Consider the following 16,599-nt stretch of genomic DNA (forward strand, 5'->3'; position numbering starts at 1 on the left):
AATTAAAAGACTTGGCAAAAAAAGGAGGGGGAGAGTGTTTTGGCACCAAAGATATTTTTGGCATTTGTACAAGGATGTTTCTCATCAAAGGATGAGTGGCACCATCAGGCCTCCCTGAGATCTTTGGTTTTAGTGTCACTGAAGAATCATTTGTGATGTCCTGGGGGTTAAAAATATGGTGAATGCATATCATTTAAAAGATAGAGACTGTCAGACTGGATAAAAACAAGTTACAACTGTAACTACAAGAAACTGTACCATGCAAATACTAACCAAAAGTGATCATATTAATATTAAAAATGTAGACTTTAAACAAGGAATATTGCCAGGGATGAAGAAAGACATTATATAGTGATAAAAGGTCAATTCACTTAGAAGCTATAGGAATCCTAAATAGTGCCCATAACAAGAGAAAGGCAAAGCATACGCAAAGCAAATGCTCAATCAGGTGCAAGGAAAAATAGACAAGTCCCCTGTCATGGTTGGAAATTTCAACACTCCTCTCAGTGATCTACAGAAACTCGTGAAAATATAGAAGACCTGAACAACACTACCACTCAGTTTGACCTAGTGGATATTTCTGTAACAGTCTACCTAGTAACAGCAGAATACATATTATTTTCAAGTGTATGTGAGATGTTCACCATGATAAACCATATTTGGGCCATAAAATAGACATTAATAAATTTAAAATAATTGATGTCTTTTAAGATTGTTCTCCTCATAAAGAAATGAAACTAGAAATTGGTAACAGATATGTAGAAAATCCCCAAATAATTGGAAGTTAAACTGTATATTTCTAAATAAACCACAGGTCAAAAAAAATCACAGGAGGGGTGTCTGGGTGGCTCAGTCGTTAAGCTTCTGCCTTCGGCTTGGGGCATGATCCCAGGGTCCTGGGATTGAGCCCTGCATCCGGCTCCCTGCTCCATGGGAAGCCTGCTTCTCCCTCTCCCACTCCCCCTGCTTGTGTTCCCTCTCTCGCGGTCTCTGTCAAATAAATAAATAAAATCTTTAAAAATCACAGGGTTTATCCCCTTTTGATTTGAATGAAATATTCTGCATTCACTCAATTTTAAATTAAATGAAAACGAAAACACAAGATAGCAAATTGTGTGGAATGCAGCCAAAGCAGCGCTTAGGGAGATATTTATAGCATTAACTACTTAGAAAAGAAGACAGGTTTCAGATCAATTGTTATTAAATTTCCCCCTTAAGAAAGTAGGAAAAAAGAGCAAATTAGGCCAAAAGCAAGCAGAAGGAAGAAAATTATAGTCAGGAAAGAAATAGGAAGAACAATGAAATCAAAAGCTGATTCTTGAAAAGATCAATAGAATAGATATACTTCTGGCCAGACGAAGTTAAGTGGAGAAAAGAGACATATTACCAATAATAGGGATAAGAGGGGAGATTGCTATATTCAATAAAAGGGTGATAGGGAATATTACGACAACTTTATGCCCCTTCACTTAACAACTTAGATGAATTGGAAAAATTCCTTAAAAGATGCAAATTATCAAAGCTCATTCAAAAAGAAATAATCAGAATAACCCTATAGTAATTGAAGAAATTGCATTCATAGTTGAAAACCTTCCAATACAGAGAACTCCTCTCCCTCCCCACCAGGTGGCTTCGCTGGAGAATTCTGCCAAACATTTAAGGAATGTGTAATACCAAGTCTACGCAGACTTGTTCTGAAAGTAGAAGAGGAGGGAATACTCCCAACTCATGAGAAACAGTATTGCTGCAACATCAATACCATTAAAAGGAAACAAAACTACAGATCAATATTCCTCATGAATATAGATGTGAGAAATCCTCAACAAAATATTAAGTCATTCTTAGCTAAATTTTTTTAAGAACTGATTTTGAGTATAATACCAAGTACAAAAACCTTAACAATCTGAACACAACCATAATTTTCATTCACATGATTCAGAAGCTAGGACAGATCATCAGTAACTAACTCTGTGATATTGTAAATTCACTTAAGACCTATTTCTGCTTGTCATCTAGTACGCAAGAGAAGTCTACCGCAAGTCTTATTACCTTATAAAGAGGTATTGGAATTGACACTCTCTTCAGATGCTCTTCCTGGATAGGATAAATCTGCCCTTCTTCTTCGGGGCTTATATATGCCCGTGCTTGCATCTGATAGAGTTATTCTTATTTATTAGAAGTGGTTCTGGCAACAGTTAAAATTTCTATCCTCCGAATTTGAGAAGTCTGAGAGGTTAGCTGTGGACACTGAAGAAGTGGTCACCCCAGGGACCAGACCCTGAGATGATGCGGTCTGCTCCACTTATTTATTACTTGTGTATTTTGAGGCCATGCACACACTTTAGAAGTCAGCTTGAGATTTATCTGGGCCTCATGTCTTAGGATCTGTGATAAACAAGATGTTCATTTTAGGGATGGCTGATTTCTCTGGAATTTTCTCAGATCCTTGTTTTTAAGAAGGCGATGCATTCTGTCTTAATCAAAACTCTTCATAATAAGTCATCATGGACTGCATATTGTTTAGAGGTGGTAGATTCCGTGGTGGTCAAATAGCAAGAAGGCCTTGGGGTCACAAACCCCTTGACCCCCAAACTAACACAACCTAGCCTCTGCCCCTTATTGGGTATTTTCATAGGTTTTGAGTCTGGAGGAACCTGACCTGCCCAGTTGCCTAGAGGAGACCAGAGAGTCTGCAACACAGGGAGGGAGGGGGCTAGGGCTGCATGACCAAGGGCTTGATGGGTCATGCAGAGGATTTTGGAATTCATTCTAAGTGCAGGGGTAGCCATTGAAGGGTTTAAATGGGAGCAGTGATGTCATCAGGTGGTCATTTTCACCCAACACTTCTGGCCTTGATGTGGAGAGTGGATGAGAAGAGGGCAAGATGTCTGTAGGGAGGCCTTTGGGGGGAGCTACCACCATGCAAAAGCTGAGCCCCACCTCCCCTACAGCCTTTTAAATCGAAGGTGGGAGCCTGTTCCCTTTCAGAGTTACTCTGCAAGTGGGCATATTCTTCTCATGACCAGACTTCTGCCAACTCTTATAGAACTGTGTGTTCCATGCCCTTCTGCTCAAGTCCGTGACATAAGCAGAGAATGTGGGTCTGCACATTGCCCCCCATGTGCTGGAATTGAAGCTCAGAGAGGCTGGCCTCCAGCATGATACTGCTTTTGACTGCTTTATTCTTTAACATTTTAATTTGGCATCACCCTGCATCATATCAGTGTTTGATTTAACACAAAAACTGTCTTCTTCTAAATCTAGTGTTGCATGTTCTTATTTTATAGACAGGGGATCCAACACATAGAAAGGTAAACTACTTTGTTCAAGGTCATATAGTAAGTGGTGACACCATCTTTGAAATGTAGGCTTTTTGACTGCTTATTCTTTGCACCTTTTAAGTCCACTCTTCACTACTGACTGTAAAGAACAGTTCCTAGAAGGTGCTCAGGAAATACATGCTGGGTGATTTTTATTGGGTCAGTCTGGTACCTGATATTAGGAACCTAACCTGACCCCTGAGTCACCTGAGTCAGGGCCAAGCTTGAGTTGTGTGAAGCTGAGCAGAGTCCATGCTCCCAGGCATTCTACATACACTGGAAAAACTGGTTTCTCCCTTCCTCGTGTGTGCCCTCAGCACTTTGTAGCTCTACTCCAATGGCTAACTAGTACTTTTGGCATATTCATTTGTCTCCCTGCCACATTGTGACCTCTGGAGGATGGGTCCTAGGTCAAGGTCACCTCCTTATTCACTAGGCCTGGCCTAACTGGTACATGTTAAATGTGACTAACAGAACATTGGGGGTTATAGGAGTTGGCCTGAGTCTTGAGCTAGAGAAGACCGACATAGGGCTCCTCCATCTGCCTTGCTCAGGGCCAGACCCATCCTTGAACATGAGTAAGAGCCCAGGTAGACCCAGAGCTAAGGCTGTTTAGAGGGCCATCCCCAGGGAATCCAGTCCTTAAAGCCACTGTATTGCCCTTGGGTCTCTCAAGGTGATCGTTAGATCCCAGGGAAAAGGAGGTGCCTCAAAGGTGAGCCCAGCTGCAGAAAGCATGGTGTTGCAAGGGCTGTGAGGCAAGGAAGCAGGGAGGTGGGAGGATGCCTTCCATCTTGGCTGTGTTCATTTCCTGGATATAGCCAGTTATTAAGTGCAATGGTCTACAAACTGCTGGGAATCGAAGTCTGGAGAGAGGGAGGGTGGGGGCTGAGGGTGCACGTGGGGCCTTGTCCTCCACAACTCTCTCAGCCCCTCTTCCAGCCACCTGTAGTGGCCCCGACTGTTGTCGGCACTGTCCAGCGTGGGGGCTGTATCTTCCATGGATTCAGTCTCCTCCCCTCTCCAGTGGAAATTCTGTTCATGTTCACATCCTGTGTTTTTACCATTCATTGAGTCCGTTTAATTAATTCTATATATGTCGTGTTCTTTATTTCAGAAAAACTGTACAACTCCAGTGGGCGAGATTTAAGAAGGGCGCTTTTCTCCCTGAAGCAGATATTTCAGGTAAAAAAAAAGAACAACAACATGCTCTCCAGTCCTGTTTTTTTGTTGCGTATGGAATTAGATACAGACCCGTTTCTACCTCTTACTGATGACAGAAAGAAAGTTTCCTTGGATTAAAATGTCAGGGCAAAATCTCAGTTGAGAATATTTTTACCATATCAAATATTTCAAACATTAAGAAGGAACGACAACTCTATCAAATCACCTTTTTCCATATTTACCTCAGATTTTTAAAAAGAAAAACCTACTACAGATATAATTGAGGTCTTGTTTTCTCCCTCATTCCAACCGTTCTCTTCCTGCCCCAGGTCCCCTCTCTACTGATGGTCATGGGCATGCGCGTTTCTCTGCCAGCGGTGAAGAGCCTCCAACAGTATCTGTGTTCTTTTCTGCTAACTTCACATACGTTCTGCTGCATGGGTTGTACTCCAGCTTATTTACTGAAAGTGGGCTCGATGTAGGCGTGACTGGCCGGTGGAGCTCTGAGTGTGCTCGTGTATGAATATGGCGCAAGTTGCCTTGTTCATTCTTCTCTTGGCAGAAAGTTTGGTTTATCCACAGGGTTGGCTGTTTTATCAACCAGGCTGCTAAGGACATGTTCCTTATGCATATGTTTATGTTCCTCTTTCAGGGTCCGTTTTATCCTTTTCTCCTAAGCCCTCCCTCTTTCCTTGTCCTGAGGAAGTCACGTGCTTTGGATGGGAGTGCTGACAAGCTCCAAGCCTCTCACTCACGTGAGACTGTAGAGGGGGAGAGAGAGAGAGAGAGAGAGACAGACAGACAGACAGAGCCAGGGGAGGAGGAAGAGGCTGCTGTCTGGGCAGAGTCAGGATGGCGTTTGGCAAGAACTGGTGTCTCTATAGGTTCGTTGTTCCTTCTCTAATGATTTTGGACCCTAGGGTATGTTCCACTTCTCATCAGTTCCTGTCTTAGCCACATTCTTAACAAATTTTCCTTGTCAGTGATAGTTCTGTCAGAGTGGCTGTCCCCCTTGTGGATGTCTTCCCGGGAGGGGCCTGGCAAGAAGACAGGCCAACAGTCCGTCCCATCTGCACATTCTTATCCCACTCGTCCTTAAACTTGTTCAACCATGTCCTTACTTTCTCCCCGCGCAGAGTCTCTTCTCGGGGTCAGCACTTCGGGACACGAACGAGTCCTCTTGGCTCTCCTGATGGTTATGGTTGTGAACCTACCGTGTCATCGCCCCCTCACACTGCACATCTCAGAGATGCCTTGGGGTTGGGTCTGCCTTGGTTCAGGCTGTTTATTCTGGAAAAATTGCAACAGCTGTCCTTGGGCACTGCCTGCTCTTGGTTCTTTCCATCTGTCTATTCTTTAACTTCTACCAGAGGGGCTTGAGGAAATTGTTCTCTTGCTGGTTCCATATAGCCTTCTGCATTACATCTGAATTTCTCAGTATAACATGGAAGCCCTGTGGATCTGGACTTTGCTGCCCACTTCTTTGCCCTTGGCTGCATCCTAAATTCTACTCATGGTTGCATTCTGGGAGCAAGCCACACTCTTTTCTGCAATTTTCCCCTGGACCTGTTGCTCCTCTGCCAGAATGTGTTGCCACCCCTCACCCACTCTCTGTGTCTCTCAGTTTGTCTCCCGGTGTTCCCTCCTGCCAGGGTCCCTCTCCCTAAGTGACTCTTCTCAGTCCCTTCAAATACCTCTGAAGTTCTTTGTGCTTCTCTTTAGTATAGAACTTAAGGTACAATGGGGCATTCGTCTGAGTCTAGCTGTATGCAAGCTCCCTGGATTTCATCGCTGGGTCTTTGGGGCCTAGCATATGTCTGGGGCTGCGTAAGCAACGGGTGAGTGGACTAGGTGAATTGGGTGGTCTTCTAGAAGATGCCTCTGTCTTCAGTCTTTCCTGTTTCTAAGTTAGTAGTTTCCATCTGTGTTTCCCTGTTCCTTAGCTGAACAAAATAAAACTCGTTTACACTCAATTACATCCTTCTTTTTAACTTGGACCCCCAGCTGCCCTTGGGCTGGACTCTCCCTGCCACCAGAGGGCCATGCTCCTGCCACTCCTCGCCCTAACCCAGAGTCCCCCAGCCTACTGTTTCTGTTCAGCTTTGACTTCTTTCAAAACCTGTGTTCACCTCATTGAGTGTCTAGCTGGTGACCAAACTGAACAGAAAAGAGTTAGTTATTCTAAGTGACTTTAAAACATTGTGATTTGTGTATTTTGAGTAAATCTACTCTAAGAACAAGAAGAAACCACACAATCAACTGTTTATAATAATCCTGTTGCTGCTGGTGGTGTTGTGTTGCTATTCTGAGACTGGTGTGTGTCTCTGTGTGTGTGTGTGTGTGTGTGTGTGCTTTGTCATTCTCGGAGTCCTTAAGGATTAGGGAGAAAGAAGATAGAAAGGTAGAAGGGCGCCTGGGTGGGTGGCTCAGTTGGTTAAGCATCTGCCTTCGGTTCAGGTCATGATCCCAGGGTCCTGAGATTGAGCCCTTTGTTGGGCTCCCAGCTCAGAGGGGAGCCTACTTCTCCCTCTCTCTGCTGATCCCCCTGCTTCTTCTCTCTTGCTCTTTCTATCAAATCAAATCAAATCAAATAAATATCTTAAAGGTAGAAGAGGTTAAGTTAAAAATTCTGTATTCCTCTATTTATTGTTAAAAAGATTTTATTTGAGACAGAATGTGTGAAATCATATGGTATTTGTCTTTCTCTGACTTATTTCACTTAGAATTGTTTCCTCTAGGTCTATCCATGTTGCCACAAATGGCAAGATCTCATTCTTTTTTATGGCTGAGTAGTATTCCACTGTGTGTGTGTGTGTGTGTGTGTGTATGTGTGTGTGTGTATGTGTGTACGTACACACTGCATCTTTTTTATTCATTCATCAATGGACACATGGGTTGCTTCCATATCTTGGCTATTGTAAATAATGCCTCAGTAAATATAGGAGTGTATATATCTTTTTGAATTATTGTTTTCCTTTTCTTTGGGTAAATATCCCATAGTGGAATTACTGGATCATATGGTAATTCTATTTTTAATTTTTTGAGGAACCTCCATACTGTTTTTCACAGTGGCTGTACCAATTCGCATTCCTACTCACGAGGGTTCCTTTTTTTCCACATCCTCACTAGCCCTTGTTATTTTTTATGTCTTTGGGTTTAGCCAGTCTGACAGGTGCCAGGTGCTAACTCATTATAGTTTTAATTTGCATTTCCCTGATGATGAGATATGTTGAGCATCTTTTCATGTGTCTGTTGGCCATCTGGATGTCTCCTTTGGAAAAATGTCTATTTAGGTCCTCTGCTCTGAATTGGATTATTTGTTTTTTGGTGTTGAGTTGTATAAGTTCTTTATATATTTTGGATATTAAACCCTTATTGGATATATCATTTGCAAATATCTTCTCCAGTTAGTAGGTTGCCTTTTTGCTTTGTTGATGGTTTCCTTCACGGTGCAAAAGCTTTTTATTTTGGTGTAGCTGCAATAGTTTACTTTTGCTTTTCTTTCCCTTGCCTTAGGAGATGTCTAGAGAAATGTTTCTAGGGCTGGTGTCAAAAATATTACTGCCTATGTTTTCTTCCAGGAGTTTTACAATCGCACCAAAAATAATAAATTTTCCATGTGAACTTTAGGATAATCAAACAGTAGTTGAGGGGAAGTATTGTTTGTAATAATCTTCTAGCTTATAAGTAAGGAGGAGTAATAGAATTAAAGTATCAGAATTTTGCAACCCTAAGTGAATGGATCTAGGCATTGAGCATCAAGACCTGCTGACATGGTGGAAATGAGATACAGCCAGATTGTATGTGGCTTCTCATGGGAATTCACATTATCATTGATGTGCGCAAGCCGACAAAATCAACCCTGGATCTCATCATGCCTCCATATACAGTAACCAATTTATAAATGATCATGGACAGAGGCATATGTTAATCTACATCACACTGGTGCAGTCAACAAAATCCAGACTACTGGGCTACTTTTCAGGACAAATGACCTAGTTTCTTTAACATAAATTTCAAGGGGAAAAAAGGTTAATTAAAAGACTTTTAGATCCACATGTGGATCTTATTTGGGTCCTGGTACAAAATGTAAAAAAACAAAAACACGAACACACAGAAACACAAAACAGTATTTATGAAACAGTTGGAATTTTGGTCACTGACTGGACATTTAATAATGAAGTATTAGTTTTTTATTATGAGTACATAGTTTTAAAAAGAGTTTCTGTATTTTGGAGATGCATATTGGAGTATTTATGGATTAAATGATGTGATGTCTGGGATTTGCTTCAAATTAATATGGCAGCAGACAAATTAATATGGGGTGATAGAAGAAACAGGATTGGTATGAATGGATTGGCACCTGGGGTTCACTAAATTGTTCTGTCTTCTTTTGTATATGGTTAAAGTTTTCCATGGTGAAAAAACTTAAAAATAAAACAAAATAAACATGTCTGGGGTCTTTGTTGCATATTCCTTTACCGAGTTTGTTCTGTAGTATTAACTCTGAATTCTCAGGGTTGTTGTTTCTACCGTTTATTCATCAGATATTTTTGAGCCGCCTTTGCTGACATTATGTAGGCAAGGAGGAAGGTGCTTGCTACCTGCAGTGTGTAATCTGTTTGGAAGACCACACACGTGGGCACAGAACAGCTCAAACCAGGGCAGGCATCATTGGGTGGTGAATGGATCACACAGGCTGCAAGCTGTCTCGGGCTTAGATCGCCTTCTCCCACACCCACAGTCTGCATTTCCATCATCTTGTGTTTTCTACATGCAGGGGTTCTTTCTGGAACTTAGAGTATAAAGGGTGTAAAATACAAAGCGCTTGGTCTTTTGCATTGAGTTGAATATTCCTTGACTAATAGGCATTTAAAAAAAATGCAGGTTAAAGTATGGTTAGTGTAGAAAATTCTGAAGTGCAGGGATCATTTCTTATCAGTTGGTGTTAACATTTTGATTTCATTCTAGTGGGAAGTCAAAGTTTTAAAAATCATTTATTAATGCCTAAGTATTTCAGGATACGTGTTAAATCTCAGCCATTGCCAATTTGGAGGACATTCTCCACAATTTATTTTCCACAAATGTCTATTACTTAAGTGCTTATCTACATATGTACATAAATTTTAGTTAGGGTTCTGAATTTTTATAAACACTGTCTCCCCTGTCCGTGTTTTTTTCTGAGTACCTTTGCCAGGCAGCCAACTCTCTGCTGTATTAATATTAGTGATTAGCTTGAGTGGTTTCTTGAGAGCTTGTTCTCACTTTTTCACCATGAAGTCATGTGTGAATCTAGTTTTAGTTAAAGTAATAAACATTTGTTACATGCTTGGAAAAACTTTCTGACTAGACATGAGCTCATCTAAATGTTCACTTTTCACATATGCTGGTGGAAAAGGATATGGATGGAGGGAGAATTATTTTTATTTCCTTTATACATACGAGTGTAAAGTAATTTTCCAAAAACTCATGATATTGTCCCATTTTCTCTTGCTTCCAAAGCCATGATTATCTTAAAGTCTGAGTTAACACAGCTGTCTTTCATTACCTTCAGGGCACAAGCATCACTCCCCCTCTCCCCTCGGTGCCCTCTGAACGTTGAGAGTGTTTTCTGGGTTCAAAGGGAGCCTTCGCCTGGCCTGCCCACATTTAGCTCAAGTCCTCCATCCATATAATTGGAAAATGCCATAAAATCAAAATGAGGGGCTGATTTCACAGAGGGACAGGAGAATTATGTCCGTTTGTCTAAATTATTTTTTCTTTTTTAGAGATAAACTATGGTTGCTGACCATTCCTATAATAAAAACCCTTCATTATTCCATTAAGCTTTCTACTATTTATATCACTGAGGTTTTTTTTTTTTTTTTGATTTTGGCTCTGTTGTTACAATTGAATATGAATGTTCTAGTCTTAGGCTAGCTGCATTTGAGACCAGGCACTGTCCAATTGAGGAAATCTGGAATAGTAGTGGAAAAATCCCTCTCACAGAGCTCTGTAGACCTTGGTACTACAGAAAATTATGGGGCTGGCTGGACATAGGTGATCTCGGCCAAAGTTTTGCATCTTTATCTGTAAAGAGAAGGTAGGCTTATGTCAATGGTCCTTGAACTGGCTGCCCTTTAGGATTTCCTGGGGAATTTAATAACAGAGCTAGGGCCCACCCCTAATAATTCTGATTAATCCATCTGGGTAGGGTCCTGCTTCCTACTACTCCTTTTTAAAGCTCCCCAGATAATCCTAATGTGAAGGAGTCAGGGGTGAGCATCATCTGAGCACCTCCAAGTCACCTGGAGGATGTGTTAAGCGCACAACGCTGACCCTCACCGTAGAGTGTTCTAGGTAGTCAGTTGGGGTATTTGTATTTCTAACAAGTGCCCAGGCGATGCTCATGCCACCTGTGAGTCTGGACACCCCTCTCTGAGAACCACCAAATTAGATGGTCCCTGAGATTCCTTTCACATCCTGCCTTCTGGGACCTGAGTCTGCCGGCCTGCTGGAGTGGCCCCTTTGTGGGGTCATGTGGCTGCCCCTGACGCATGGCTGGTTGTGTGCTCTGCTTCCTCACTTAGATACCATTTGCAGACCCTTGTAACCACCGACCTTAAGGACTGTCTTTTGGAACAAACGAGTGGCTTTGAATCCTCTGCTTGATGTTCTGTACTGCAATCGAACATTTCCTGTTGCTGAAACCCAGCAAGCTTCATGTGGTCAGTCCCTAGGGACCTGTGGGGGAGCAGAGCTTGGTGATTTTTGAAGAATGAAAAACAGAACACTATAAATATTCCTGACAGGGGATTCATTTGCTTTATCTTTATTAGATTGCCCAGAAGGCAATAATTGGTCTCTGGCAACTAGCACTGTGGAGACTGGTTGTAAAATTCCTCTGGCAACAGTTGTAGATGCCTCATTTGAATAGAGCAGAACAATCTTTAGAGGTCAGTCTGGCTTCAAAGGCTCGTCTGTAGTTTTAACAGCACGGATGGAGGAGGGACTGGGACAGTATTTGAAGTCTTTTTTTTTTCTCCCTCCTTTCCTGCCAGGATGACAAAGATTTGGTGCACGAATTTGTGGTGGCTGAAGGTCTGACATGTTTGATCAAGGTGGGAGCTGAGGCGGACCAGAACTATCAGAACTACATTCTGAGGGGTAAGTTATGACATTCCTGCTGCAAGGGGGGCCTGGTATTGTCTCCAGGAACTTCGATACTGAGAGCTTTTATTTTATTTTTATTTTTTTAACATTTTTTTTTATGTTCGATTAGCCAACATATAGTACATCATTAGTTTTTGATGTAGTGTTCAATGATTCATTAGTTGCGTGTAACACCCAGTGCTCACCACCACACGTGCCCATCACCCGGTCACCCCATCTCCCCACCCCTTCCTTCTGTAACCCTCAGTTTGTTTCCCAGAGTTCAGAGTCCATACCAAAAGGTGATAAAGACACTCTATGGCAAAAGATGACACTTACATCGGATTTTATCACTTCCTAGTAACTAATTAGTGACTGAGCTAACTTGACTGGTTTTTACCTCACCTCTCTTCCTGGTTGTTAAGAAGAAAAAAAACCTACTTCACATTAAGTTCTTGACAATCTCTTTCATTTGGTAAGGAAAAGACTGCACTAAGTGGGCCTGCATTTCAGCAGGAAGTCACCCAAAACCAAAGAGGCCAATTTATTCTGTGGGGAAAAATTTTTTCTTCCAACTTGGGTTGTTCCTGGGAGCGCTTGTCAGAAGCTCACATTCCTCACTGAGTCCTCGTGTTTCTGACTCGGTAAGTTTGGGGTGGGTCCAGAACTTGCACTTTAAAGAATAATTCTGAAAGCTATTGGTATAACTTCCCTCCCTCCCTTCCTTTCTTTTTTATAAAGTGAGGCACGTGTTGAGTTTGAAGCAGTGATCATTGTTCCAGTTCATAAAGTTGGTGCTCTTTGGTTATAGTAATTTTGTCTATGTTCATATAAATAATTTTATTTGATCCCATAAAAATGTGACAAGGGAGAGCAGGAATTAGTAGGTTGGACTCTAAGAAATCACTGCTATCAAGTTTTGACTTACAAAAAGAGAGTTTAAGTGTAGTTCAATCTTCATTTTGCAACTGAAGGATTTGAGGCTCAAAGACATGGAGCAGTTGTCTAATACAGTCCTTTTCTCTAGGGCATGGTCAAGCGGGCGCTGTGCACAGACCCCCGCGGCACACGTCTCATCTGGGTTTTGTTGCCTCATCTCCATGTTTACCTGCAGCCCCACAGCTCCATCTTCCTCGTTCACAGAAGGGGAAAAAGAGTGCTTTTCCTTTTCCTTTGGGTGAAGGATGAGTATGTGAAACGTGATTTACTATCAAACGTCTGTGGTCAGACTTGAATAAGACAGGCAGAGTGTGTTCCTGTCGTGCTTTACCCTGAGAAGGAGCCTCCTGTTGTGCTGTTACCCAGCACAGCCGACCGAGGCCTTCCCTCTTGGACCCTGCCCCTGGGGAGCCACGGCAGCAAAGAGCAAGAGAGAAAACCTAGGGTTCATGGAGAAAAAAAAATTTAAGGACACATTTTGAGTCCATGCTAACCATTTCTGTTCTTGATAAATGCCAAATGTGTGCATGAGAGAGCGTTCCTCAGCCTCCTGGTTCTGCTTCACCGTGTTTAGGAGGCTGGGGGGTGTCTCCTTTTGCCCACCTTCCATCTTTTCCTGGGCGTGTATAGATCCTCATTACAAGTTGTCAGTAGAGATGGCTTAAGGATAAATTTGATGAGTTCTATCACCACTGTAATTAAAACATGGAAGCTTCTACAGGGTGTGTAGACAGATGAACCATACACTTTGTCCTGCTATTGCCTCCCAGTGTGGCTGTCTTTGTGACTGAAGAGATTCTCATCCTTAGCTTTCCTTTCACACGAGTCCAACACCTAGAACGGGAAGGTACAGAGATAAGGGTGAGGGGAATTCCTCTAGTTTATTTTCTTCCTGGCTTATGGATGTTTATAAGTCGAACCACCTGGAAGGAGAGAAACCTAAAATTACCTAATTCTGAATAGTGGATCCACACGGTATGGTTTTGTTTTGTTTTTGTTGTTATGTTTAAAGTATATATACACACTTCTATATAGAACTAATATTATAACCATCTACATGTTTATCTTTCTTCTTCTGACCCTTATCTAGGAGCGTATATATGTGTTTTTATAGTGTAACACCAGGGTAAGCCTCTACATTGATCTACAGCCAAGCTTGGGTTGAAGGGGGATGGCTCTGTTAGCTGGGATCAGCCCTTATCAGGAAGGTCACATTTTCTTTTTTAAGATTTATTTATGAAAGGGGGTGGAGCACAAGGGGAGGGGCAGAGGGAGGGAGAGAAAGAATCTCAAGCATACGCCCCGCTGAGTGTGGACCCCAATGCACCGCTCAATCCTAGGACCCCAAGATCGTGACCTGAACTGAAATTGAGAGCCAGCTGCTCAACCAACTGAGCCACCCAGGTGCCTCAGGAAGGCCACATTTTTGTCAGAAGCCCCTTGCAGACCTTTCTCATAGGTTGGAACCAGGCCACCTGTAGCTGTAAGGGAGGCCCGTGGACACTTTGGCTTGCTGGACTCTAAGGGGAGGCATCAGAAGAGAAAGGCATGGCTTTAGGGCTGATGAATGCGGTTACCAGTTCCTGCCACATAGGTGGAGTTAGGAGGAAAGAACTCAGCCCTGCTACGAAAGCTCTTTTTAGTGAGCAGCCCTGTGGTGGCCCAGTAGGAGGGAGGGAGGGCCTCCCTGCCACGGAGGGAATCGTGCTGGGGCAGAATAAGCTCAGTGGCTGCACAAGGCCCCAAAAGGTGAGTTGTGCAAATTGTGCCTCCTGGTAGGGAAAGATGGTCCTGATGCAGAATACTTCAGTGAGGCTCTCTACCTCAATGCTTCTCATTAAACGGGCAATGGTTATTTTATTTTATTTTATTTTATTTTATTTTATTTTATTATTTTATTTTTTTGGCAGTGGTTTATTAATTGGCAGTTGGCAGTATCAGGAAGGTGCCAAAGTCCGTTACCAAATGTTTGTGACTCAGAATGCCCAAGCATAACCAGGGGAGAGTCCTTTCGACCATCTGCTGCTTCTCTGTGTGGAAAACACTGCTGACAAAAGACCCTTGCTGCAGACACCCCTTCCTTACACAGGAGGGGGCTCTGCGTTTTCATTGCCACTACCAGGGCCTTGCCTTCAGATCTTTACTTTCTATTCGTGTTCGTTTACTGAAGGCCAGAGCCTCACTGCATTACCTGGAGAATGAGCAAATGCTCGCTCCCATTCAGGTTACTCCGAAATGTTCTGTTTTCCATGGAGCGGAGGTGCCTTTGCATGCCTGCCCCACCTCTGCTAAATCTCAGAAGCCTTGGTATGAGCAGGGCCCTGTGTGCAAACCCCAGCACATTGTGATGTATCTGACCAGAGCCCGTGCCAGGAAGGTACCTTCTGAGGGATGTAAATGACAGATTTCTCAGGGTGTGACTTTTGTGTTTTTATATAAGGAAACTATCATTTTTCCTGGCCCGCATGTTGAGTCACCCCTTCCTGACGTTGAAGAATTCTCTTGTCAGCTTTTTTAGGTTGCAGTCAGCTGCCGGCAGCCACCAGACTTTTGCCATCAAGGACAGCCTTTGAATTGCCTCTTTGTTCAACCTCATTTCAACCCTATTACCTTGGGTGAGGTATGGCGAGGCCAGATGCAGATCTGGAGAGAAACTGCAGAGAGTTTGATAGTTTTATAACTCACAGTTCATTGGGGAGAACACAGTGTGCCCCACAGAGGCCACTCAGGAGAAGCATGGGGGTCAGTCAGGAGGCAGAGGGAGAGGGCAAGCACCTTTGTTGTGGTTTCCATGGGGAGGAGGTGGTGGGGTGGGGTAAGTACACTTAGGATGGGCCGGTGTGAATAATTTCTGTGGGCCGTGGGGCGGTTGGGGGGGAAGTATCATGGCATAGAGTGTAAAAGCCCGACATGGCAGGTGGCTGGGGGTGTGCACTTGAGCTTCTGGAGAAGAGCTGACCGACCTCTACCCCTTGCCTCAGAACTGTATCAAGAAGTGGGCATTTGAAAAACAGTATTACAACCCGTAAAGTGCGTTGGTTGTCAAACTGCTGTCGGGGAGAGTGTGCCCTTCATGAAGTTACCTTAGGAGCTCTGCTCTGTGGGACCACGTGTGAGACCCCCAGATCCAAAGGAAACAAGAGCATTTGGAGAACCCAGTGCTTTCTACATCTGCTTTTAGAACTCGATTAATTTATCTTTATTTTTGTGCTCGGCTGTCAGCCTTTTTTTTTTTAAGGCCCATGAATTTGTTGCTTTTGAGGATGTATCTGCTGAGAGGTAAAGATAGGTTTTGAGTTATGGTGTTAGCCAAGTGCTCTCCAAAAATGTAAGCTGGCTGCTGGGAAGAGGTCGTCTAAATGCACAACATGCAGAAATAATATTTATCTGACTTATTATTCTTGGATGGTTCTAGCTAATGATCTAAAGTTTTTCATGATAGCCAGTATTTAATATAAGTCTCCTGTGGAATTTTGTACCTCCCAATTATTCTTATTAAAGTAGGACCTACAATGGTATACTCCTGGGAACTTTGTGCACACATACTGAGCCTTCACTGTGGGCCCCGTCAGGCCCTGGGGATGTGACCGTGAAACCAGCGGGCCCTGGTGAGCCTTCCTGGGGGGTGCTATGCACGGGCCACTTCACATGTTGTGTCTCCTACGCCTTATATATTTAGAGAACATATATAGGTGATCTGCCTTGGGGCCGAGGGTGGGGAAAGAGAAAGAGATGAGTAGAATCAGTGAGACCAGCTGCCTTTTCTGGCTGTACTTCAAGGGAAGCTGCTTCTTAAGGGCTAATTTTACAGGGAGAAATTCAGTTTGATCATTTCACCTAAAGCAAAGTCCCCATTAATCATAAAACACCTCCATCACTATCACTAGCTGGATAAAGTCTTAGAACTACTGTAGCTAAGCCCTTTCATTTTAGGAGAAAACTGCAAATATTTTATTTGTCCCTATAATGCATCTTAAAAAATGGTTTAATGCCTGTCAACATTTAAAAATTGGAACATTTGACCTAAAAAAAAAAAAATCCAGAT

At 42.9% G+C, this 16,599-nt stretch overlaps 1 protein-coding gene across 4 annotated transcripts in view; it reads left to right on the forward strand.

Annotated features, from left to right (window-relative positions):
• Window positions 1-16,599, forward strand: part of FHOD3 (formin homology 2 domain containing 3) — a 450,944-nt gene that overhangs the window by 189,975 nt on the left and 244,370 nt on the right. For all 4 annotated transcript variants that reach the window (XM_027576518.2, XM_027576519.2, XM_027576520.2 and 1 more), the window contains exons 4-5: window positions 4,438-4,505; window positions 11,525-11,630. In XM_027576518.2, coding sequence (XP_027432319.1) covers window positions 4,438-4,505; window positions 11,525-11,630 — 174 coding nt within the window. The remainder of the gene's footprint in view (window positions 1-4,437; window positions 4,506-11,524; window positions 11,631-16,599) is intronic.

The sequence above is a fragment of the Zalophus californianus genome, chromosome 14 (genome assembly GCF_009762305.2).
Source record: "Zalophus californianus isolate mZalCal1 chromosome 14, mZalCal1.pri.v2, whole genome shotgun sequence".
In the NCBI taxonomy this organism is placed as follows: domain Eukaryota; kingdom Metazoa; phylum Chordata; class Mammalia; order Carnivora; family Otariidae; genus Zalophus; species Zalophus californianus.